At 42.7% G+C, this 26,602-nt stretch overlaps 1 protein-coding gene across 1 annotated transcript; it reads left to right on the forward strand.

Annotated features, from left to right (window-relative positions):
* The first annotated feature begins 522 nt into the window (after positions 1-522).
* Positions 523-20,764, forward strand: LOC306979505 (transmembrane protease serine 9-like). The gene is made up of 16 exons (XM_079578463.1): positions 523-604; positions 2,238-2,335; positions 3,558-3,658; positions 4,245-4,370; positions 4,465-4,601; positions 4,756-4,898; positions 6,665-6,814; positions 6,896-6,900; positions 13,508-13,554; positions 14,668-14,765; positions 15,487-15,587; positions 16,471-16,596; positions 18,690-18,826; positions 18,981-19,123; positions 20,421-20,570; positions 20,660-20,764. Exons 1-16 carry the CDS (start codon positions 565-567, stop codon positions 20,669-20,671), a joined length of 1,614 nt encoding a protein of 537 aa, XP_079434589.1. The 5' UTR covers positions 523-564; the 3' UTR covers positions 20,672-20,764.
* The last annotated feature ends 5,838 nt before the right edge of the window (positions 20,765-26,602 follow it).

The raw sequence follows: 26,602 nt of genomic DNA on the forward strand, positions 1-26,602 counted from the left end.
TGCAGAAACTGTAAAAATAATTGATCTTGGAGCAGTAGAGGCCAGTGTGACGGTAAATAAAGACAAAATGAAGGCTGCTGTTTTGTTTTTTCACGTAAAAAGTTGCATAACGCGCCTTTAAAATACAGATACAAAAAAGCACAATTTACCAAAGTTGTGGGGTACAGAGCAGGGGGTCGGCGAAGTCAGGCCTGTGGACCAACTGGGATCGACTATCAGGCCTCTCTGTTTCCCATGACAAGCCTTTGCTCTCTCAAGACATATACCCTAATGTTCCTCTTACAAGTTTTATGTTTTAGGAAATTCACTGAACATGTAGTAAGCGTCTGACTGAATATTGTAATCTTTGACGTGTTTTTTAGTGATACGCTTGTGCTTGGCTCCGGTCAAACAGGGCTGATAACAGTGGGTATGTGAGAGAGACCACAGGTGCATTCTTGGCTTTTGTCGCTCGCACCGCCTCCGTTTTTTTTTTTTCCATGTTTCGAAGGTCGCACTCAGGTATAAGAGCGCGAGGGGCTTTCTGGCTCGTCGCTGAAGTGTTTTTTTTGACGCAGTGCAGACATGCTCAGGTTCCTGTTGTTGACGAGCCTCGCCGCCTTAGGTAAGACCGACAATCGCAGCCGCTGATTTCTGACTGTCAAACTTCAGCCACTCGCTTTCTCAGCCGACGCTTCTCATCAACGAATGCATGAATTTTCAAAGATGATTCACGGGTTTGACAATAACTGCACTGCAAAAAGTAAATATCAAGCATTGGCTTAAATGTCTTGAATTGAGAAAATGTTACTTGTTTTGAGCAGTTTTCACTCATTTAGACTTTTTTTCCTGATCCGACCAAGTTTACTTTGCTCTTTTGAGGACGTTTACGACTAGTTCTGAGGTAAATCTCACTTGAAATAAGAAAGTAAAACTGCCAATGAGATAGGTCCTATGTTCTTACCCCGTTGGCAAAGAAAATTGCTGGAAACAAGGACAAAATGTATTGAAACGAGTCAGAAACATCTCAAAGCAAGTAAAACAATCTGGATCAAAAGCCCAACTATATCTTTCCCTGTCAAAACATCTCAAATTCTGATTATTATGCTAAATTTGAGACCTTTATACTAATCTAGTTCATTAGTTTTTGCAGTGTGGTTCTAAAAGCTGGCACGTTCACAGACAGAGACAGGAAATGGCCCAGGAGTTGTTGCTAAGGAGCTTCCAGTGCAGCCCTTTTCAAGTGCAGTTCCCTCAAAGGCTTTCTACGTTTCTACATGAACGTGATTGATTATGCTCTTGGCAGAACAACTCTATGTAGTATCAAGTCACATGTACAGATGCATTTTTTTCCTTATGCATCAAATGAATTAGTCATGAAGACACTGAACGCAATCTAGAAATGCATTTTTTTTCCTTGGTGTTGAAAATGAATTTGTCACTCGCGTATATCCTCATAGCATATTAAGTAGCTCTCTGCCTTTTTCTATGTTGTAAAATAAGATCACAGGAGAGGCAGAGCTGACTTACCAAGAATGAAAACAAGACTGAACAAGCTAGCATTTGAAATCAAGTGTGTAAAGGAATACTTCTAAAATGCATACAATAGGACAGGGGTGGGCAACGTCAGGCCCGGCCAAATACCTCTTACAGTAAAATGCGAGAAACAGTGTCCTTTTATAGTTTATTTTTTATAGTTTATTTTTTAAAAGTCCTTGCAGAACATCCCACTTGGTCATATTTAATGTAAAACAGTGATTCTCAACTGGTGGGTCAGGACTCAAAAGTGGGTCGTGAACCTATAGGGAACTTTTTTTTCCAACATTTTCCATCTGAAACTACATGGAAACACTTTGGAGTCTGTTCAAATTAATGTTATTGGGTTGTTTTTTATCATAATTTCAATCTTAAAAGCAAATCTACGTCTTGAACATGAATGGTAAATACAATATTTTATACAATACATGATAAATTACAGTTTTATTTGGGTCGCAGCTCGTCATTAAGGTAATGGCGTCTCGGAGCCGGACCACTTTAGAACCACTGAACTTTGGCATTTCCAGAAAATGGTTTGTAACTTTAGGCTACACTGGTGAGGTTCGGCTCTCGGTGTTTTGGCGGTGATGAAAACCGGCCCTTCATGACGCTTCAACTTGCCTACCCCTGCAATAGGATGTGAATTCGCTTTTCGCGTCTCAATTTCGCATCTAATTCAAGTCCTTTACTAGGCCCTATTTCGATGTTTCTTTTGTCTTTAGTGCTGGCTGAGCTGCATCCCGAGCCCAGGTATCTGGAGGAGGTGAATGAGCGAGTGGTGGGAGGAGAGGACGCCAAGCCCAACTCCTGGCCCTGGCAGGTAATGTCCCTATAGTAGTTTTTACAGTCTGCAAGCAATAATAAAGCAAAAACGACAACTGTGGTGTGATGTTGTGGCAGACTGTTCTTTCATGTTATGTGACGTGTTCTTTGGTTTGCCTTAAAGAGGGGGTCTTATGCTTTTTTCAATCACATAGCACCAGTCTATATCACACTACAATGATGACCAAACCTTCTGTTGGTCTGTAAATGCAGTAAATTAGAATACCTTCCTTGTATAAAATTGCTCTCTCAAAATGGCTGTAGTGAATGTCTTGAAATAGGCCTCTGTCTCTTTAAGAACCTCTGACCCTTTCCCACACGCCCCCTCCACACGCTGTCTGTGGCATCAGTGGGGAGGGGGTTCTGCTGAGGAGCAGTGGTTGGTTACTCGGCTGGTGACGAAAGCTCGGAGGCGTCTCCAGGAGGTGGGGGCGTTCCTAGGAGGACTCAGGCAAACCTATCCCTAAAATGGCCGCCATCAGAGTTTTTACAGATTACTCAAAAATACGTGAATGTGCCAAGGCAACACTTCAGGCATGTTTTTAATGAGGGAATGACATAATAACATGATATAAAGCTTGAAAAAGTTGATTTTGCATAATACCCCCCCCTTTAAAGGTGCGTTCTGGAACTTTAAAACCTTAATATTTGTGCGTAATTGACCTGTATGTGACCCAATGGCCTTATGAGTGGACATCATGGCGCCTTTACTTTCCATCACAGTGGTGTCTTGGACGCTCCAGGATCTATTGTTTTGTTGGTTTTCTGGTGAGAGGGTCCATCACCAGTGAAAACCTTCTAAGCAATTGATTCTGGAGCGTCCGGGAGCCCACTGTGATGGAGAATACAGGTAAAAGTGTCATGCTGACCACTCATAGAGCCACTGGGTCACATACAGGTCAATTATACACTTTTCTTTTTCTCGCATAAAAAAATAAAATAATGCACCTTTAATAAGACGATCATCAAACCATATAGACAGAAATGTAGACAAGGGGATATATTCAAAGAGTCCCTATCAAAAACAGATTATGAAATAGAAGATGAAAAATATCCTTCCTTTGCATTGACAACAATAAACAGTGTAAAAAGTGCATGGGATAGAAACGTCCAAAGTGCAGTCTGTTTGCCTTTCTTCACCACTATTGCCATCATGTCGATGTCTTCTGCTTTATTCATTTTACTTGCAACTTAACAATGATGAATAATTGTCCTTCCAGATTTCCCTTCAGTATCGCTCCGGCTCTAGCTACTACCACACCTGCGGAGGCACCCTGATCGCTCCTGGATGGGTCATGACCGCCGCCCACTGTGTCGACAGGTATTAATAAATATCAGTCTTTTTTTCCCCTATGGATTACTGTCAGATGCATTAAAGAAAAGAACTGTAAAAGTTCTGTTTAAAGCAGAACTAAGTAACTTGTTTACCTTAAAGGTACAGGAGGATTTTGCCGAATTTTAGGAAAGAACCGCCCTCTCCACTTTTAAAAAAAAATGCGCATGTGCAACGCTCTACCTGCCTCCGAGGAGGAAGAATCTCCCAAAAACACTCTGGTCTTGTTTCTCTCTTCTGAAGCCTTTCTCTTCTTCTCATACACTTCGAAGACACTTTTTCTCTTGCGACCCTCTGGCATTTTCAAACAACTCGGTGCGTTCTGCGTTTTTTTTAACCTCTGAAATCAGTGTCATGTTAGGAAAACAGGCTTCAACTGTCTTACCACGTCATTTATTTGTGCAAAAGACATTCACTCGTGGTTTCTGCTCTGTTCTTGTGCGGTTTTCTTGTGTTTAGTTACAAAAAGACCGAAAAAACATACAACTCTTTTCAATAACGAGATCCAGTTTTGAACTATGTCAAAGAGCTGTTCAAAAGAGATCACCGTTTCCTGCTTGTTCTTTCCCGTCAGTGGCATGACCTACCGCGTTGTGATTGGAGAGCATAACCTGAAGGTGACCAGCGGACACGAGCAGATCAAGTCAGTGGCCAACATTCACATCCACGACAGATGGAACAGATACAACGTCGCTGGCGGGTAAGTTACACACACGAAAATATACATTTGTGTTTGGATTTTTGGGAGGTGGTTCCTTGAGTCTCTTGGTATGATGTGTTGGCGTTTTCCACAGGTTTGACATTGCCCTGCTGGAGCTGTCTTCCGATGCCACCGTGAACGCCTACGCCCAGCTGGGATCACTGCCCCCTAATGACCAGATCCTGCCTCACAAGAACCCGTGCATCGTCACCGGCTGGGGACGCACCTACAGTGAGTCACAACTCTATGCCAACAATTAATTAAAACTTTTACACCTTGATACTTTTCAAACCACCTTATAAAGTATTATTTTGTTTAACTTTGATGTATTTATTACTGGATGAATGGACCTTGTTCTGACCGAGTTGTTGATGTTGATGTGTAGCTAATGGACCCCTCCCCAGCATCCTGCAGCAGGCTGAGCTGAACCTGGTGGGTCACAAGGAGTGCACCGCCTCTGACTGGTGGGGCAGCACCGTGAAGGACACCATGGTGTGTGGTGGCGGCGGAGACAAGGCTGGCTGCAACGTGAGTCCATCCGAAATAGTAAAGAGTGAAATCTTTCCGTCATTATGAAGAAGCAAATGGTTTACAGTGACAACTCAAGTTAGAAAATAGCAACACGTATAACATGGAGTCTTAATCCATGTATCCTGCACTTAGAGGGTCCACTACAGCCCAGTAGAGAGGACAGAGAGCTCATCATCAAAACAAAGTGTGTCTCTAACCCCACATACTTCCCATTTAAATGCGCTAAGTCTGGAGTGGCAAAATGTTACGCTATAGCATGCATTTTGAGACATAAGATCAGGCCCACAGTCTGTAAGTTTAAACGTTTTACAAATGTAATTCACCTTATTCCGGAAGTTCGCATGGGCGTTGCCATGAATTGTGCCCGCCCCTTTTCTCCTACCTGTTAACATGGGACGGGAGAAGTCCACATAAAATCAGATACTACACAAATACAAAGCCGTTTTTCGGCCGTGCAGAAAAACGCTGCAGTGTTGACTTGGTGAAAATGAACATTGGCCATTTTACACAAATCAATCGACTAAACCAGTGTTTTTCAACCTTTGTTGAGCCAAGGCACATTTTTTTCATTGAAATAATCACGAGGCACACCACCAGCAGAAAATGTTCTCATCAAAGTGTCTTGGCTAGGAACACCGTATAGTCTCACTAGCCACAACGCCCCAATGCCTCACTAATTCTCTTGTCTCAAAGAAATTAACTACCTGATATGGAAGACTATAATATGGTTACTCTGCTGATCACTAGACAGCATAGACACTCGAAAACGGTACATTATTTGTGGATAATAATGCATTTGTTTAAAAAAAAAAAGAACTAGGTGAGATTGGATAATTTCCCAAGGCACACCAGACAATATCTCACGGCACACTAGTGTGCCACAGCACATTGGTTGAAAAACACTGGACTAAATATCAGATTTCAGCAGAGAATATTTTCCCTCATTTTCCGTATAAATGAACGGGCTTCGCACTCGACCGGAAGTGTCTGTACAACTGAAGTGCTGAGACAAAGCAAAAAGTGGCAAAAGAGGGGCGGGATAATATACTTGACTGCTTGGGTCTGAAATTTGACGTAGCATTTGTAAACAATTACATATTTTCTTTAGTCCCTCCCTTTGTTGATTTCAGCAGCTAATCAGAATTGCCTGGCTATCACTTTGACCAATGAGGCGAGCTTTCCTGTGAACCGACCTGTCAGATCCAACCAGGAGAGCTGGAGGGGGGAACTTGATTGTTACTTTTTTTTTTAAATGTTCTCTCTCTCATCATTTTGCAAACTCAGAAGTACAGCAACCTTGACTGAAGGAACTTGATTGTTCACTTTCCATATTTCACTCCAAGTCTCGCCTCACTTTGCAATCTTACCGACTATCACTCAACAAACAGGAGAAATGGCAACATCATAAATCCCTATAAAAGAGGAACAAACTGGTTACAAGAAGGGAGAAAAATCCTTCTCTTAATTGAACCCGAAAAGTTGTCTCTCCAAAGGCGTAAATCCAAAAGGTTTACCTACAGTACAGATATGTTTTAGAATCCAACTCACCTTTGTGTATTTTTGGAATTGGGAATTGCCAATTTTTTTTGAAAACTAGCCACTGGATTTCAAAGCAATCAACTCGACTCACCGAGTACACACTCACTTTCCTCTGACTGGTTTCCACTACCCCTGTTAGCCACACCTTGAAATTACATCCAGTGGAAGCAGCACCGGGCGACATCATTCCAAGCAGAATAGCACTGACTAATGTGTTTCCTCAGGGTGACTCTGGCGGCCCCCTGAACTGCATGGTCAATGGCAAGTACGTGGTGCACGGTATCGCCAGCTTCGTCTCTGGTTATGGATGCAACTACCCCAAGAAGCCCACCGTCTTCACCCGCGTCTCCGCCTACATCGACTGGATGAATGCGGTCAGTTCACTGCTCTCATACATAAACATGTCGTTCAGCCATAAAGTGTCGGAGTAAAACAATGTCTGCTCTTCCCTACAGATCATGTACTAAAGAGCATAGAGGATCTTCTGCAAAACAGATCTTCACAGCTGCACATCTGGCTGACTAAATAAATCACATCAAAAATTGACCGCTGAATGTTTATTACTTTTGACCTGGGTTTAAAGGGACTATGCAGAGTTTAAAAATGTTAAAATTAAGTATTTTCCTCCCCCTACATGTTTCAACTATGTCCTAAGGCAGGGGTGTCAAACATACGGCCGCGGGCCGAGATGATTTAACCCTGCCCTGTAGAGCATAAATTCCAGAGTATCTAAAAAAAAAAAGTAAGTCTCGAGCCCATTCCTGTGCGGAGTTATGAATTTTTAAATAATAACCAGAATGCTCATTCTAGCCACTAGGGGGCATTAAATAAAAAAAAAGGATAGAGTTCCACACGTGTCCAGCAGAGGGCACTGACATAATAAGAGCTCAAGATATGAACAACACATTATATAGCCATGTGGTAAATGGACAGTCTGCCCCAGGGCGGCTGTGGCTTCAATAAAAGTTTACCACCACCAAGTGAATGAATAATGACGACTGCACTTTCAGGAACTTGTGACACAGGCTCGTAAAGTGCAATACAAGTGTAAGCCGTTGTCATTGATGAAGCTACAGTCAAGTTGGGGCTTTGATCAAATCACAGCTTATTATTATTCATTTATTGGAAACATTTTCTCTATTATATGTGGCCCGCGACCCGCCATGGGAGCTGAATTTCGGCCCGCGACCCAAAATGAGTTTGACACCTCTGTCCTAAGGTGTAGAATGAGCCCAGACATATGCACCACAACTGAAGCACGAGCTTAAGATAGAAGGTGCAGTTACGCGTATGACCTGAGGTGGCAGTAGTGAGTATAAAATGGCTAACTTGCATCTAGCTTTGACAAGAAAGGAATGTAGGGATATTTTGCTGCATTTTTGTCATCAGCAAATGTTCAAATAGAGATATCTGAACAAATGCAAATACTCTGAATCTGGAAAAATATGTTTTCACCAGGAGAGCCAAAGCTACTGCCATAACAATATGAGGAAGCTCTAGAAACAGAATGTGTTATAAAAAGACTTCCATCTGGTGTATTTTTGCAGCTTTTTGTTGTTTTATTTTATTGTGTGAAAAACCTTCTTTGCGACGTATTGTGACAAATTCAGAGAAAGTTTTGTGCCAGTCAGATTCAATTGAAAGCAGCCTTTAGTACGTCAACGTCAATTTATTTATTTCGTCTGTAAATCAAGCCGGAGGCCACATCCTCTCTAGCTTATGACTGTGTGGTCTGTGAAGGATGGACCGCCAGACTGTTGCTGCTGAGCGGCCGGTCCTTTCAGAGAGGGAGGTCAGCTGAGGATACACCAGACTCTAAACGCCCCCTGAGCACATGCACTGAGCTCTGTGCTGTTCTCTGCAGACACACATGGATGACACTTTGCTCAATAGCACTGGGTGATGGATGGTTCAAATATGGAGGGCACCTTTCTTAATCAAACATTTCAAAATAGACCCTGCACAATGACCTGTTCTGCGTATGGGTCAAATACATTCAGTCGACTTTACTTCCCTTCATCTTCTCACAGAAAGTCACATGGACAGGCCAGTCATCGGGAGAATTCATAGTTTGCGATGTCAAGCAACGTGTTTACCTTAAAGGTCCTATATCATGCAAAATCGACTTTTTGGAGCTTTTAGCCATGTTGTTATGCTATTTCCTTCTCAAAAACACCCCCAGAGTGGTTTGTGGCTTCATTCACGCAGCTCTCAGTAATCCTCCTGAATCCTGCTCTCTGAGCAGCTGCTCCTCCCTCTCCTGGTGAACGACTGAGTGTTCAGTTGTGTCGTAACAGCGGAACGGAAGTGCTCGACGTCTGTAAAGCAATGTCTTGCAGCCTGATTTTAATTTGTAAAACAGCTTTTTCATTATTTCTGTCGTAAGAGAGATGAAAGAGAAAAAAAAAAGGAAAAAAAAAAGATGTGCCGAGGTGCTTCCAGGTCAGCTGTGGCCAAAACAAACACATCCCCTGAGTGTCTGAACAGATCAGTCATGTTTGCGCTGCAGCTGTGAAGATGGAGCTCGTTATAACTGGACACACCTGTTCTTTACTCTTACCTAACGATAATGTCACGGACGGAGAAAAAGAAGCGCGTTTGGCTACGAGGACGGGAGTTTATTCAACTTTTTTCAAGAAGAGGCCAATCGAAGTTGTTTTTTTCTCTGGGATTCAGCGACTATCACCAACATATTATTTCTCTGTAACTGTCTCTGATGGATGTTTGGTGAACCTTCACAAAAGTGGATTAACTTTTATAACCAACGCGAGTCCCACAATGTAAACAGCGATGGACCAGAGGGTGAGTCAATCCAAACGTGTGTTAGCTTGTGTGTTAGCATATTAGCATGTGTGTTAGCCATTTATCAAGCTGTGTTGCAGATGTCAACTCCGTATAACTGCATCGTGAAGTAACTTCACTTATTGTTGTTTATTTATATTACAGTAAAGTTGTATGCGCGGAGAGAGGGGGCGGAGTTAACTGAATCGAAGCGTTTTGTCTTCCGGGTTTGAAAAATACCTCCAGAAAACACTTATATTTATCACAAAAATGAGTGCTCCATAATGGTAGAGGTACAATATATCATATAAATGCCTATACTTAACTTTGGAATGGCTAAAATAGCATGATATAGATCCTTTAATAAATCCTTTTCGTAGTCCCTGTGGGGGTAATACAAGTGTTAATGGGATGAGTGGAGGGTCTTTCATCTCCCCCTGGTGTCTCTGGCCAGAAAACCATGTTTGAAACTTGACTGCCACCGGACCAGAGCCACCAATACACACTAATGGAGTCACGAAGAAAAAGCTACCTGCGGGCTAGCGTCACTTCAAACAGTATTTACAGCCAAGTTTGAGTGAAAAAAAAATATTTCCATTGTATAATTGGATGTACAATATCCCTCTCTCCCTTCACCTTTTCTGTCAGCGTAGTATTTACTCTCCGAGACAATTGATAAGTTAAAAAATTGTAACTTGCTACGACACCTGCAGTTGCACTTATGGCAAGAGTTACTTAGTACTGCTTTAAAGCCATAACATAATAGTTTATACTTTATTGTGCTTTACCAGTGTTGGGGGTAACGCATTACAAATGTAACACATTACAAAAGTATAATACTTTTTTCAGTAACTAAGGAACATAACATATTACACAAAATACGGGAATATATTAGTCATTACATTTCAAGTAAATCGAGATACAAGAGCATTTAAATGTAAGGGGAAAAAAACAAACTCCCAACCAAAAATATAGAGTATAGCAGCACCAGATCAAGTTGGACACTGGTGTATAAGATCTGCAGTTGCATGTAGTTAATGTCCTCAAAACAAAATATAGGAGAATGAAATCTCTGATTGTACTTTTGCTCTGTGGCATCATTACTACTATATTCTGTTTATATTTTGCCAAAAGTAACTCAAAGTAACTCAAAGTAGTGTAACTCAGCTACATTTTTGAAACAGTAATATGTAATACAAACAATTACACTTTTTAAAGCTGTAGCTACTACTATAGACTTTATTAAAATGTTTAAAGAGGGGGTATTATGCTTTTTTCAATCACATAGCACCAGTCTATATCACACTACAATGATGACCAAACCTTCTGTTGGTCTGTAACTGCAGTAAATTAAAATATCTGCCTTGTATAAAATTGCTCTCTCAAAATGGCTGTAGTGAATGTCTTGAAATAGGCCTCTGTCTCTTTAAGAACCTCTGACCCTTTCAGACACGCCCCCTCCACACGCTGTCTGTGGCATCAGTGGGGAGGGGGTTCTGCTGAGGAGCAGTGGTTGGTTACTCGGCTGGTGACGAAAGCTCGGAGGCGTCTCCAGGAGGTGGGGGCGTTCCTAGGAGGACTCAGGCAAACCTATCCCTAAAATGGCCGCCATCAGAGTTTTTACAGATTACTCAAAAATACGTGAACGTGCCAAGGCAACACTTCAGGCATGTTTTTAATGAGGGAATGACATAATAACATGATGTAAAGATTGAAAAAGTCAATTTTGCATAATACCCCCCCCTTTAGGTAACTTTCCCAACACTGTGCTTTACAAGCCTGTATCACAAGTTTTTCAAAGCGGGACACTCATGATTAGCTGCTAATGTAGCCTTAGCTGCCCGCGGTAGACTGACGGAAGCGAGGCTACCAATCTGTGCCATCGACCACCACCAACCACTCACTCACAAACACGCACGGCCGCCATACAGGAGGTAGGTTACAGAGCATATTAATGAATAGTTGCACATGTGTACGAGTAATATGCCGGATTATAGCAGAGATGTCCCAATGTCATGTTAATTCTTCTGTTAAAGAGGGGGTATTATGCTTTTTTCAGCCACATAGCACCAGTCTATATCACACTACAATGATGACGAAACCTTCTGTTGGTCTGTAAATGCAGTAAATTAAAATAACTGCCTTGTATAAAATTGCTCTTTCAAAATGGCTGTAGCAAACGGCTTGAAAAAGGCCCCTGTCTCTTTAAGACGCTCCCTGACCCTTTCCGACACACCCCTCCACACGCTGTCTGTGGCATCACAACACTCCGCTCGTGGAAGAAGAAGGAGGAGACGGAAAAGGAGGAAGGGGAGAAGGAGAAGAAGGAGGAGAATCAGGAGGTGAAGGAGAAGAAGGAGGTAGGGGAGAAGGAGAAGGAGGAGATGAAGGAGGAGAAGAAGGAGGAGAAGAAGAAGAAGTTGAAGTTGTTTCATTGATATAGCACCTTCAACATTAACATAGAAACCATCATAAGCCATTGTCAACTAAAAGCTCGTTCAAACAATGCCACCTTGTCACTTTAATCGCCCCCATAATCATGTGTTTGTAATCTTTTGTTGCACTAATGGATTTTGGGCTCCTTTTTAAAAAAAAATCTATTTAACTGTCCTTTTTAAATACTCATCGTATATATATATATATTTCAGAAGTTTGGATGATTTTAGGCTTTCATTTTCATTTTTATTTAGTCTTATTTTAGTCAACCAAAATGACATTTTAGTCATAGTTTCAGTCTCATGAAAAATGTTTAACTAAGTTTTAATTTTAGTGAGCAAAAATATCACTTTGACTAAAATTGAGACTAAATACTTTAGTCGACAAAATTAATACTGCCCCTGAAACATCAAAGGATGAGTCAAATGAGGACAAATCTCCCTTCAGGGACAGTGAAGTTCACCTTAACCTCCATCCATCCATCCATTTTCTTCCGCTTTATCCGGGGCCGGGTCGCGGGGGCAGCAGTCTCAGCAGAGATGCCCAAACTTCCCGATCCACACACACCTCCTCCAGCTGTTCTGGGGGGACCCCGAGGCGACACCAGGCCAGCTCGGAGACATAGTCCCACCACCGTGTCCTGGGTCTTCCACGAGGCCTTGTCCCACTAGGACATGCCTGGAACACCTCCCGCGGGAGGCGACCAGGACCTTAACCTTAACCTTAACCTCACCTTAACCTTTTGTGCAGAAATAAAAACTTGATATTTGTGCGTAATTGACATTTTGCCTTTACTTTCTGTCACAGTGGCCTCGACTCTCCCGAATCAATTGCTTTGTAGGTTTTCTGAGAGGGTCCGTTAGCAGTGAAAACCTGCAGAAACTGTAAAAATAATTGATCTTGGAGCACTATAGAGGCCAGTGTGACGGTAAATAAAGACAAAATGAAGGCTGCTGTTTTGTTTTTTCACATAAAAAGTTGCATAACGCGCCTATACACATACAAAAAAGCACAATTTACCAAAGTTGTCGGGTACAGAGCAGAGGGTCGGCGAAGTCAGGCCTGTGGACCAACTGGGATCGACTATCAGGCCTCTCCGTTTCCCATGACAAGCCTTTGCTCTCTCAAGACATATACCCTAATGCAGTGTTTTTCAACCTTTTTGAGCCAAGGCACATGTTTTTCATTGAAAAAATCACGTGGCACACCACCAGCAGAAAATGTTTAAAAAATGTAACTCTGTAGCCTATATTCAGTCGTTCTCATCAAAGTGTCTTGAATAGGAACATCGTATAGTCTCGCCACAATGCCTCAATGCATCACTAATTCTCTTGTCTCAAAGAAATTAACTACCTGATATGGAAGAGTATTATATGGATACTCTGCCGATCACTAGACAGCACAGACACTCGAAAACGGTACATTATTTGCAGATAATAGAGCATTTGTTTTCAAAAAGCCAACTAGGTGAAATTGGATAATTTCCCAAGGCACACCAGACAATATCTCACGGCACACTAGTGTGCCATGGCAAAGTGGTTGAAAAACACTGCCCTAATGTTCCTCTTGTTTTTCCTAAAACAAGTGTTTTAGGAAATTCACTGAACATGTAGTAAGCGTCTGACTGAATATTGTAATCTTTGACGTGTTTTTTAGTGATGCGCTTGTGCTCGGCTCCGGTCAAACAGGGCTGATAACAGTGGGTATGTGAGAGAGACCACAGGTGCATTCTTGGCTTTTGTCGCTGGCACCGCCTTCTTTTTATTTTCCATGTTTCGAAGGTCGCACTCAGGTATAAGAGAGCGTGAGGGGCTTTCTGGCTCGTCGCTGAAGTGTTTTTTTTGACGCAGTGCAGACATGCTCAGGTTCCTGTTGTTGACGAGCCTCGCCGCCTTAGGTAAGCCCGACAATCGCAGCCGCTGATTTCTGACTGTCAAACTTCAATCACTCGCTTTCTCGGCCGACGCTTCTCATCAGCGAATGCATGAATTTTCAAAGATGATTCACGGGTTTGACAATGATTATTAATTATTAGTGACCGAAAGGACAAGATCGCGAATACAAGCGGCCGAAATGAGTTTCCTTCGCAGGGTGGCTGGGCGCACCCTCGGAGATCGGGTGAGGAGCTCAGTTACCCGGGAGGAGCTCGGAGTAGAGTCGCTGCTCCTTCACGTCGAAAGGAGCCAGCTGAGGTGGCTAGGGCATCTGTTCCGGATGCCTCCTGGTCGCCTCCCGCGGGAGGTGTTCCAGGCATGTCCTAGTGGGACAAGGCCTCGTGGAAGGCCCAGGACACGGTGGTGGGACTATGTCTCCGAGCTGGCCTGGTGTCGCCTCTGGGTCCCCCCAGAACAGCTGGAGGAGGTGTGTGTGGACCGGGAAGTCTGGGCATCTCTGCTGAGACTGCTGCCCCCGCGACCCGGCCCCGGATAAAGCAGAAGAAAATGGATGGATGGATTCACAGGTTTGACAATAACTGGTTCTAAAAGCTGGCACGTTCACAGACAGAGACAGGAAATGGCCCAGGAGTTGTTGCTAAGGAGCTTCCAGTGCAGCCCTTTTCAAGTGCAGTTCCCTCAAAGGCTTTCTACATTTCTACATGAATGTGATTGATTGGGCTCAAGGCAGAACAACTCGTATGTATCAAGTCACATGTACAGATGCATTTTTTCCTTATGCATCAAATGAATTAGTCATGAACACACAGAACGCAATCTAGAAATGCATTTTTTTCTTGGTGTTGAAAATGAATTTGTCACTCGCGTATATCCTCATAGCATATTAAGTAGCTCTCTGCCTTTTTCTATGTTGTAAAATAAGATCACAGGAGAGGCAGAGCTGACTTACCAAGAATGAAAACAAGACTGAACAAGTTAGCATTTGAAATCAAGTGTGTCAAGGAATACTTCTAAAATGCATACAGTAGGAAGTGAATTAGCTTTTCGCGTCTCAATTTCGCATCTAATTCAAGTCCTTTACTGAGCCATTTTTTGAATGTTTCTTTTGACTTAAGTGCTGGCTGAGCTGCATCCCGAGCCCAGGTATCTGGAGGAGGTGAATGAGCGAGTGGTGGGAGGAGAGGACGCCAAGCCCAACTCCTGGCCCTGGCAGGTAATGTCCCTATAGTAGTTTTTACAGTCTGCAAGCAATAATAAAGCAAAAACGACAACTGTGGTGTGATGTTGTGGCAGACTGTTCTTTCATGTTAAGTGACGTGTTCTTTGGTTTGCCTTAAAGGTGCGTTCTGGAACATTAAAACCTTGATATTTGTGCGTAATTGTCCTGTATGTGACTCAATGGCCTTATGAGTGGTCAGCATGGCGCCTTTACCTGTACTGGTCTCTTGGACGCTCCAGGATCTATTGTTTTGTTGGTTTTCTGGTGAGAGGGTCCATCATCAGTGTAAACCTTTCAAACAATTGATCCTGGAACGTCCGAGAGACCAATGTGATGGAAAGAAAAGGCGCCATGCTGTCCATTCATGGGGCCACTGGGTCACATACAGGTCAATTACGCACACTTTTTTTTCTCGCATAAAAAGTTACATAATGCACCTTTAACAAGATGATTATCAAACCATATAGACAGAAATGTAGACAAGGGGAGACATTCAAAGAGTCCCTATCAAAAACAGATTATGAAGTAGAAGATGAAAAATATCCTTCCTTTGCATTGACAACAATAAACAGTGGAAAAAGTGCATGGTATAGAAACTTCCAAAGTGCAGTCTGTTTGCCTTTCTTGTTGATACCACTATTGCCATCATGTCGATTTTCTTCTGCTTTATTCATTTTACTTGCAACTTAACAATGATGAATAATTGTCCTTCCAGATTTCCCTTCAGTATCGTTATGACTCTATCTACGAACACACCTGCGGAGGCACCCTGATCGCTCCTCGATGGGTCATGACCGCCGCCCACTGTGTCGACCGGTATGCACATGGAAAATAAATAAATATCTTTATTTAGGGAACCAAATATGGTGACTCTTAACTATTTTTTCCCCCATGGATTACTAGCAGATATATTAGAGAAAAGAACAGTAAACTTGTTTAAAGCAGAACTAAGTATCTGGTTTACCTTTATAAATCCTTTTCGTAGTCCCTCTGGGGGTAACGCAAGTGTTAAAGGGGTGATTGGGTAATGGTATCACGAGGAAGAAGCTAACAGGCTAACGGGCAAAGCTAACTGTGGGCTAGTGTCACTTCAGCAGTATTTACAGCCATGTTGGATTGAAAAAAAAAAATCTCCATTGTGTAATTGAGTTGTGGCACAATGACCAATATCTCTTTTTCTCTTTGTCTTTTCTGTCAGCGTAGTATTTACTCTCACGGACAATTAATGAGTTAAAAAAAACGCAACATGCTACGACACCTGCAGTGGCGCTTATGGGGCAAAAGTTACTTAGTTCTGCTTTAATATGATCTAATGTCATGTTCCATTACAAGGGCCAAAATTTTGCTTTTAAATCTATTGGAACAAAATGTATAAGGGAAAATATCTTGAACATACTGTTAAGGAATAGAAATGTGGTGTGTAAGGGAAAATATTGTCCCCAAAGTGTGAGTGTCTTTTTAACCTCTGAAATGGGTGTCATGTAAGGAAAACAGGCTTCAACTGTCTTACCACGTCATTTATTTGTGTATAAAATATTCACTTGTGGTTTCTGCTCTGTTCTTGTGCGGTTTTCTTGTGTTTAGTTACAAAAAGACCGAAAAAACATCCAACTCTTTTCAATAACGAGATCCAGTTTTGAACTATGTCAAAGAGCTGTTCAAAAGAGATCACCGTTTCCTGCTTGTTCTTTCACGTCAGGCGCTTCCCCTACCGCGTTGTGATTGGAGCGCATAACATGAAGGTGACCAGCGGACACGAGCAGATCAAGTCAGTGGCCAACATTCACATCCATGAAAGATGGAACAGATACAACGTGGCCGGCGGGTAAGTTACACACACAAAAGTATACGTTTGTGTTTGGATTTTTGGGAGGTGTTTCCTTAAAGGGGGGGTATTATGCAAAATCGACTTTTTCAAGCTTTACATCATGTTATTAAGTCATTCCCTCATTAAAACCATGCCTGAAGTGTTGCCTGGGCACATTCACGTATTTTCGAGTAATCTGTAGAAACTCTGATGGCAGCCATTTTAGGGATAAAACGCCTGATTCCTTCAGGAAACGCCCTCGACCTCCAGGATACGCCTCCGACCTTTCGTCACCAGCCGAGTAACCAACCACTGCTCCTCAGCAGAACCCCCTCCCCGCAGTGTCTAGCCCTAAGATGTAAACAGAGTCACCATGGAGGATTAGCTTCATGTGTTGTGAACCGGAGCCACAGCAGACTTTTACAAAGACACACATCAGTGTTTCTGTTACCTAAACACCCAGGATTAAAACCGATGACAAGAACACTTATTTCAGTGTCTGGTTCTGCGCTGGGCCTTGATGATGCACAGAGCCTCCGGAGAAAGCTAATGCTAAGCTAAACCTCGAGTCATCACGTGGAAACGAGAAATATGCACACATAAAGTCAATAAAACCACCACACACATAAAGAACCGTTTAACAATGATCACACACGGAGCCGGGCTTGTTGATTTCGTAGTTTATTGCTCACATTTCATCTACAGTGAGTCGTAGCCGAGTGGTTTTCTCCCGGAGCTAAGAAGCTAGCCGCGATAAGCTAACGGGGAAAATTCACTGAATACAAGCAGCATATTATGCATTGAAAACGTCACTAAAACAGGCAACTGCTTGAAGCAGCCTTTATGATGATGACACACGGAGCCTGGCTTGTTGATTGTGTAGTTTATTGCTCACATTTCATCTACAGTGAGTCGTAGCCGAGTGGTTTTCTCCCGGAGCTAAGGCACTATTAGCCGCGACAAGCTAACAACCTTCACCTTCACAACATTCATTGAAAACAGGCAGCATATTATGCACAAATAACGTCAATAAAGCAGCAACTACTCGAAGCAGCCTTTACGATGATCACACAATGAGCCTGGCTTTACACATTTGTGGTTTATTGCAGACTTTTCATCAACAATGAGCTGTAGTCGATTATAACAAGCTAACGGGTAACCTCGAAAAACCATTGTCCACCTGCACAGATAATGTCCGTCTTTTGAATCGTATGGGCTCCTGCAGATCCTGGTGTCGTCCATGGGGGTATAGTTAGAGATCCATAGGGCATGGCAGATGCAAAGAGAAGCCTCCAAACAGCAGTTATTTTTCAGGCAAGAGCCCCTTCCAAGCGTCCGGTGTGGAAGGTTCGTCTTCAAATAATATCCTGTGTGGCCATTGTTCACAAAGTGATAAACAGTAGCTCCTTTCCAACAATAAAAATTAAAATGCACCGATCGTAGTTTCAATACTGTTGAGACAACGAGCGCAGTGTTGTTGTGATGCCACAGACAGCGTGTGGAGGGGGCGTGTCGGAAAGGGTCAGAGGTTCTTAAAGAGACAGGGGCCTATTTCAAGTCATTTGCTACCGCCATTTTGAAAGAGCAATTTTATACAAGGCAGTTCTTCTAATTTATTGTTTGTTTGTTTGTTTGTATACTTTATTGTCCCCGTAGGGAAATTTGTCCTCTGCATTTAACCCATCCTTCGATGCCGCTGGGGCAACCCGTAAGGAGCAGTGGTCGACGGCAGTGCCGCGCCCGGGGACCCATCTCCATGATGTAGAGCCAGGCTGATGGTCAGAATCACCTGGCTGGAGGATTCACCTATTGCACATGTTTTTAGTGGTAGGGGAAACCGGAGTACCCGGAGGAAACCTACGCAGACACGGGGAGAACATGCAAACTCCACACAGAAAGGCCCCGTCCTGGTGGGAGTCGAACCCGGGACCTTCTAGCTGTGAAGCGGAGGCGCTAACCGCTGCGCTACCGTGCCGCCTTTACTGCATTGACAGACCAACAGAAGGTTTCGTCATCATTTTAGTGTGCTAGAGACTGGTGCTATGTGGCTGAAAAAAGAATAATACCCCCTCTTTAAGTCTCTTGGTATGATGTGTTGGCGTTTTTCACAGGTTTGACATTGCCCTGCTGGAGCTGTCTTCCGATGCCACCGTGAACGCCTACGCCCAGCTGGGATCACTGCCCCCTAATGGCCAGATCCTGCCTCACAACAACCCGTGCTTCATCACCGGCTGGGGACTCACCTACAGTGAGTCACAACTCTATGCCAACAATTAATTAAAACTTTTACACCTTGATACTTTTCAAACCACCTTATAAAGTATTACTTTGTTTAACTTTGATGTATTTATTACTGGATGAATGGACCTTGTTCTGACCGAGTTGTTGATGTTGTGGTGTAGGTAATGGACCCCTCCCAAGCGTCCTGCAGCAGGCTGAGCTGAACCTGGTGGGTCACAAGGAGTGCACCGCCTCTGACTGGTGGGGCAGCACCGTGAAGGACAACATGGTGTGTGGTGGCGGCGGAGACAAGGCTGGCTGCAACGTGAGTCCATCCGAAATAGTAAAGAGTGAAATCTTTCCGTCATTATGAAGAAGCAGATGGTTTACAGTGACAACTCAAGTTAGAAAATAGCAACACGTATAACATGGAGTCTTAATCCATGTATCCTGCACTTAGATAGTCCAGTACAGCCCAGTAGAGAGCACAGAGAGCTCATCATCAATACAAGTGATTTTCAAATACCCAGAAGAACATCTATACTGTACAATTAAATGTAGATGCACACGGAGTGGGGCAGGCTCTTGGCGAATTATTTTCTGAGTGGCGGAGCTATGTGCTTTGCATCTTTGCCTCTTGTGAGAGGGCGGTACGAGAGGAGGTGACTGCTCTGATGGGAGCACCGCTGACATTCATTTCCTCGTTTACGTCGCGCTGCCTTGTTTTCTTCCTTAAGCCTTAGGACCACAGGCCACAGGTCAAACTAAAAACTTGATTTACCCATCGTGAGCTAACACCCCCATAACCCCTCTCCAGGCCACGCAGTCGATCTGGTTGGGGGAAAAAGTGTGTGTCCAACCCCACGTACTTCCCATTTTAGTCTGGAGTGGCATAATGTTACGCTATAGTCTGCATTTTTGGACATAAATTCAGGCCCACAGTCTGTAACTTTAAACATTTTACAAATTTAATTCACCTTCTTCCGGAAGTTCGGGAGAAGTCCACATAAAATCAGATACTACACAAAAACAAAGCCTTTTTCGGACGCGCAGAAAAACGGTGCAGTGTTGACTTGGTGCAAGTGAACATTGGCCATTTTACACAAATCAATCTACTAAACATCCGATTTCAGCGGAGAATATTTTCCCTCATTTTCCACATAAATGAATTTTTTTTTAAATGTTCTCTCTCATCATTTTGCAAACTCAGAAGTACAGCAACCTTGACTGAAGGAACTTGATTGTTTACTTTCCATATTTCACTCCAAGTCTCGCCTCACTTTGCAATCTTACCGACTATCACTCAACAAACAGGAGAAATGGCAACTTAATTAAAGAGTTGTCTCTCCAAAGGCGTAGATCCAAAAGGTTTACCTACAGTACAGATATTTTTTAGAATCCAACTCACCTTTGTGTATTTTTGGAATTGGGAATTGCCTTTTTTTTTTTAAACTAGCCACTGGATTTCAAAGCAATCAACTCCACTCACTGAGTACACACTCACTTTCCTCTGACTGGTTTACACTACCCCTGTTAGCCACACCTTGAAACTACATCCATTGGAAGCAGCACCGGGCAACATCATTCCAAGCAGAATAGCACTGACTAATGTGTTTCCTCAGGGTGACTCTGGCGGCCCCCTGAACTGCATGGTCAATGGCAAGTACGTGGTGCACGGTATCGCCAGCTTCGTCGCTGGTCATAGATGCAACTACCCCAAGAAGCCCACCGTCTTCACCCGCGTCTCCGCCTACATCGACTGGATGAATGCGGTCAGTTCACTGCTCTCATACATAAACACGTTGGTCAGCCATAAAGTGTCGGATCACCGGAGTAAAACAATGTCTGCTCTTCCCTACAGATCATGTACTAAAGAGTATAGAGGCGGAAAACAGATCTTCACAGCTGCACATCTGGCTGACTAAATAAATCACATCCAAAATTGACTGCTGAATGTTTATTACTTTTGACCTGGGTTTAAAGGGACTATACGGAGTTTAAAAATGTTAAAATTAAGTATTTTCCTCCCCCTGCATGTTCCAGCCATGTCCTAATGTGTAGAATGAGCCAGGGGCGGACTGGCCATATGTCCATTCTGGAAGAGCACAGAAGGGCCACTGGCTCTAGGGCCACCGGTCTGGCCTCTCACTCTACCTTACCATTACCCCCGGGCGAAACCGACCTTTATCCAAATCTAAAAGCTTAAAAGAAAAGCATCCGAAAAGAAAAATGTGCTGGATAAGCAACAAAAAAGTGACAAAAACACAACAAAATGTGACGAAAACGTAATGACAAAGCGATGAAAAAAGCGATGAAAAAACAACAATAACATGAAACCCCCCCCCCCCCCGAAAAACAAGAGACGAAAACATGACAAAAATGCAGCGACAACGTGACAAAAAGATACCATCATTTTTCTAGATTTTAGCTTTCAAATGAGGCGTTACAATGTTGCTCTCCAGTCAAGAAGCTTTTAGATTCGGGCAAAGCCGAACTGGAGAAAATGCTCTCGGTTAAGGCGGGGGGTAAGAGGTTAACATATGTATTTAAGGAAGTGTCACATTTACGCTAATTTGGGCCAGGCTGACCAGAGTCCAGGGCTGTTTTTCAGTCCCAGTCCGCCCCTGGAATGAGCCCAGACCTGTTCACCACAACTTCCTCTAAAATCCTGCACTGTCGCTAAAAAATATGTTAATTCGGGTCCGAATTGCCGTCAAGCACGAGCTTAACATAGAAGGTGCAGTTACGCGTATGACCTGAGGTGGCAGTAGTGAGTATAAAATGGCTAACTTGCATCTAGCCCCTTTAAGGAATTTGACAAGAAAAGAATGTAGGGATATTTTGCTGCATTTTTGTCATCAGCAAATGTTCAAATAGAGATATCTGACCAAATGCAAATACCGTGAGTCTGGAAAAATATGTTTTCACCAGGAGAGCCAAAGCTACTGCCATAACAATATGAGGAAGCTCTAGAAACAGAATGTGTTATAAAAAGACTTCCATCTGGTAGATTTTTGCAGCTTTTTGTTGTTTTATTTTATTGTGTGAAAAACCTTCTTTGCGACGTATTGTGACAAATTCAGAGAAAGTTTTGTGCCAGTCAGATTCAATTTAAAGCAGCCTTTAGTACGTCAACGTCAATTTATTTATTTCGTCTGTAAATCAAGCCGGAGGCCACATCCTCTCTAGCTTATGACTGTGTGGTCTGTGAAGGATGGACCGCCAGACTGTTGCTGCTGAGCGGCCGGTCCTTTCAGAGAGGGAGGTCAGCTGAGGATACACCAGACTCTAAACGCCCCCTGAGCACATGCACTGAGCTCTGTGCTGTTCTCTGCAGACACACATGGATGACACTTTGCTCAATAGCACTGGGTGATGGATGGTTCAAATATGGAGGGCACCTTTCTTAATCAAACATTTCAAAATAGACCCTGCACAATGACCTGTTCTGCGTATGGGTCAAATACATTCAGTCGACTTTACTTCCCTTCATCTTCTCACAGAAAGTCACATGGACAGGCCAGTCATCGGGAGAATTCATAGTTTGCGATGTCAAAGCTGAAGGAAAATTACAAAATAATAATAATAGTAATAAAGCAAATCTGCAATTAGTTATAGCATCTGATTATAATTCAGTCAAATGTTAGCAGCATTTTTCATTCACTTTGTAATAATTAGTTAAAACCGCACTAAGTAACGTGTTTACCTTAATAAATCCTTTTCGTAATCCCTGTGGGGGCAACACAAGTGTTAATGGGATGATTGGAGGGTCTTTCATCTCCCCCTGGTGTCTCTGGCCAGAAAACCATGTTTGCAACTTGACTGCCACCGGATCAGAGCCACCAATACACACTAATGGAGTCACAAAGAAAAAGCTAGCTGCAGGCTAGCGTCACTTTAAATAGTATTTACAGTGAAAAAGAGTGAAAAAAAATATTTCCATTGTCTAATTGGATGTACAATATCCCTCTCTCCCTTCGTCTTTCCTGTCAGCGTAGTATTTATTCTCCAAGACAATTGATAAGTTAAAAAATTGTAACTTGCTACGACACCTGCAGTTGCGCTTATGGCCTCTAGGGGGAAGAGTTACTTAGTACTGCTTTAAAGCCATTACATAATAGTTTATACTTTGTTGTGCTTTACCAGTGTTGGGGGTAACGCATTACAAAAGTAACACATTACAAAAGTATAATACTTTTTTCAGTAACTAAGGAGCATAACATATTACACAAAATGCGGGAATATATTAGTCATTACATTTCAAGTAAATCGAGATACAAGAGCATTTAAATGTAAGGAAAAAAAAAAAAACTCCCCCCAAATATAGAGTATAGCAGCACCAGATCAAGTTGGACACTGGTGTATAAGATCTGCAGTTGCATGTAGTTAATGTCCTCAAAACAAAATATAGGAGAATGAAATCTCTGATTGTACTTTTGCTCTGTGGCATCATTACTACTATATTCTGTTTATATTTTGCCAAAAGTAACTCAAAGTAACTCAAGGTAGTGTAACTCAGCTATATTTTTGAAACAGTAATATGTAATACAAACAATTACACTTTTTAAAGCTGTAGCTACTACTATAGACTATATTAAAATGTTTAAAGAGGGGGTATTATGCTTTTTTCAATCACATAGCACCAGTCTATAGCACACTACAATGATGACCAAACCTTCTGCTGGTCTGTAAATGCAGTAAATTAGAATAACTGCCTTGTATAAAATGTCTCTCTCAAAATGGCTGTAGTGAATGTCTTGAAATAGGCCTCTGTCTCTTTAAGAACCTCTGACCCTTTCCGACACGCCCCCTCCACACGCTGTCTGTGGCATCAGTGGGGAGGGGGTTCTGCTGAGGAGCAGTGGTTGGTTACTCGGCTGGTGACGAAAGCTCGGAGGCGTCTCCAGGAGGTGGGGGCGTTCCTAGGAGGACTCAGGCAAACCTATCCCTAAAATGGCCGCCATCAGAGTTTTTACAGATTACTTAAAAATACATGAATGTGCCAAGGCAACACTTCAGGCATGTTTTTAATGAGGGAATGACATAATAACATGAGGTAAAGCTGGAAAAAGTCGATTTTGCATAATACCCCCCCCTTTAAGTAACTTTCCCAACACTGTGCTTTACAAGCCTGTATCACAAGTTTTTCAAAGCGGGACACTCATGATTAGCTGCTAATGTAGCCTTAGCTGCCCGCGGTAGACTGACAGAAGCGAGGCTACCAATCTGTGCCATCGACCACCACCAACCACTCACTCACAAACACGCACGGCCGCCATACAGGAGGTAGGTTACAGAGCATATTAATAAACAGTTGCGCATGTATAGGTGTAACATATCAGGTTAATTCTTCTGTTAAGGTTATTTTATTTTCACAATTTCACGCATACAATCAGGGATACAACTTAAAAACCGCCATGTAACGCTGCATTGTGAACAAAATGGATGCCCAAAATGCTTCAAGCTTATCAACAGGGGCATAGATATATATAAAGGCTAGATGTCTCATATGCGCTGCTAGCCAATGGAGGGCGACGTCATTGTGTTTAATGGTGCATGTACTTTTAAATAACCATAACTTGCTCAATTTTCTACGGATTTTCGATCGGTTTGGTTTGTCATAAACCTCAGAAACGTAGGTATGACACTGCATACATATGGGCAAATCCGTGAAGATTTGAGCGAGATTTGTGTTTGTGTTAACTTACTTACTTACACTTACTTGAGCTTGCCAGAAAGCTTCCCTGTGGCAAGATGGCCGACCGTTTTCCCGGAAGTGACTCTGCCTTAAGACATCTAGCCTTCATATATACCTATGAACAGGGGTACATCACCCCCACAGCTCTGGGCAAACTCACTTTACACAATCTGAACCTAGGACAGCTCACAAACCGAACTAGCTCAATTCAATGTCCCACTAAAATAACTTCCCCAAACACAATCTCAAATCCATTCTTTATCTTCTTTTTGGATAATTACCGTTTTCATGCGGTTGATAAATATGCTGACAGTAAATTCAATCAAAACATGCTTATCATGAACTGAAGCCCTCATTTTGAGTTGTCATATAAATGATAATGATTTACAATTGCAATCATGGCTGTTCGTGCCGTAGTGACAAAGAAACCAAATTGTTTTCTCGATTTGTTTTTGTTCGCGTCGCTCGTCAAAGTTGTCATCAAAAACATTTCTTCAAAGCCGCGTGAAAATGATTCGTCTCCCTTGTCTCCGCCTGTCATATACATATCTCTCCTCGGCACTAACTGCTCTCCGAATCTCTTACAGGAGTGACATTTTAGTTTACCGCGCTGAATAAAACAGCGACGTTAAAGAAAGCCGTGTCAACCTGTGGTGGAAATCACATCACAGACAAATGCCTTGACACGGCTCCACAAACTCTTTTGCCCGTGGAACCTGTCAGTGTTTTTGGTGAGTAAGAGCAGTAGCGGCGATGACAGAAATGGGACTTTGGGGTCTTGTGACAAAACTATTTTCAGATGCAAGGTACAGTGGGGAGATTTTGTATTCTGCGTTTGACTCCTCCGTCAGTGTCGCCGTGGCAACCTGTCAGGAGCAGCGGGCGGCCGCATCGTAGCACCAGGGAACGCATTCCCAGATCTTGAGCTCGGCGTGGGTTGCTTTTTGTGTGTTTTTTAATGCACAGGAAATAACAGTACTCTATATACATAAAAAGTACAGCAGCCCATTGATGGCTCGCAAAATACAGACCTTTGATGTATACTTGGTCTTTAAAGTTTGAAGCCTTCTGTGACATAAAGGACAAAGCCATTTGTGTGGGAGATGAAAGTCCTTGATGGAAGAGAAAGAAATGTTATAGGCGTGAATTGTGTGCCGAATGCTTATTACATGAAGAAAACGTCACTTGAAAGCACTGGTAAATTCGACTTTCTGTGACTTTCTGAGGTCTCATTATTGTCGTTAATCTGTCGAAGCTTGTTGTCTAGTTTTTTGTTTCCTTCCGTCTTTTGGTCTGGTTTACTGGGGACGTCCAAGAGATCCATTAATTTTATGTAAAGTTTCTGTTATTAGAATGCCTGACCTCATGTGTGTTCAGAGGGAGCTCCTGTGTGAGAACTCTAGGCGCTGTTAGCTTGGGATGACAGCTGCTCATTGGGCTAGAGCAGTGGTTCAAGTGGTGCGGCTTTGGGACCCACCATTACCCTATGATGACAAGCTGTGACCCGAACAGATAATAATATTGTATATTTTTGAACAAGAAATAGATGTAAGTGTACAAGCCTTTCAGTCATGTGACTTTTGTTGTTATGGCGGCCATGTTGAATACCGAAGTAGAATTATGCAGAACTACAACATGCAACAATATCTCTCTACTCAGGATATAAATGAAAGACAACTGAAGTGATTGACAGTGGCATTTTTAAAGGAATAGGCCACCGTTTTTACATACTGAGATATGTTCTTACCTTAGCTTTGACGAGTTCTTTAGGACCTGTCTGGTCTTCCCCCGTGCCTTCAGTCACGTAAACACAGCGCAGACGGCGTTAGCATTCGAAATCCGCGCAGTAATCTTCACTTTACTGTGCAGATGCCAAACTACTCCTGGTATTATTACGCCTTACAATATAGTTCCCCCTTTATCCGCTTAGATAATCCACATTGTTTAATTTTGTGTAATTATACTTTGTAGTGGAACACTTCACGTAACCATATTTAAATAGGGAAAACGTGGAAGAGCTTGGTAGCTTCTATCTTGACCTGTTTTGGAGCTATAGTGGAGAGAGGGAGAGGCTAAATGCTAACGCCGTCTGCGCTGTGTTTACGT

Source organism: Gobius niger, assembly GCF_951799975.1.
Source record: "Gobius niger genome assembly, chromosome: 20".
Lineage (NCBI taxonomy): Eukaryota > Metazoa > Chordata > Actinopteri > Gobiiformes > Gobiidae > Gobius > Gobius niger.

What these genes read in the sequence shown, in the direction of transcription:
- LOC306979505 (XM_079578463.1), top strand. Translation starts at nt 565, where the DNA reads ATGCTCAGGTTCCTGTTGTTGACGAGCCTCGCCGCCTTAG. An exon ending in GAGACAAGGCTGGCTGCAAC is followed by an intron (nt 4,899 to 6,664) that starts GTGAGTCCATCC and finishes GTGTTTCCTCAG; the next exon opens with GGTGACTCTGGCGGCCCCCT. An exon ending in CGGCTGGGGACTCACCTACA is followed by an intron (nt 18,827 to 18,980) that starts GTGAGTCACAAC and finishes GTTGTGGTGTAG; the next exon opens with GTAATGGACCCCTCCCAAGC.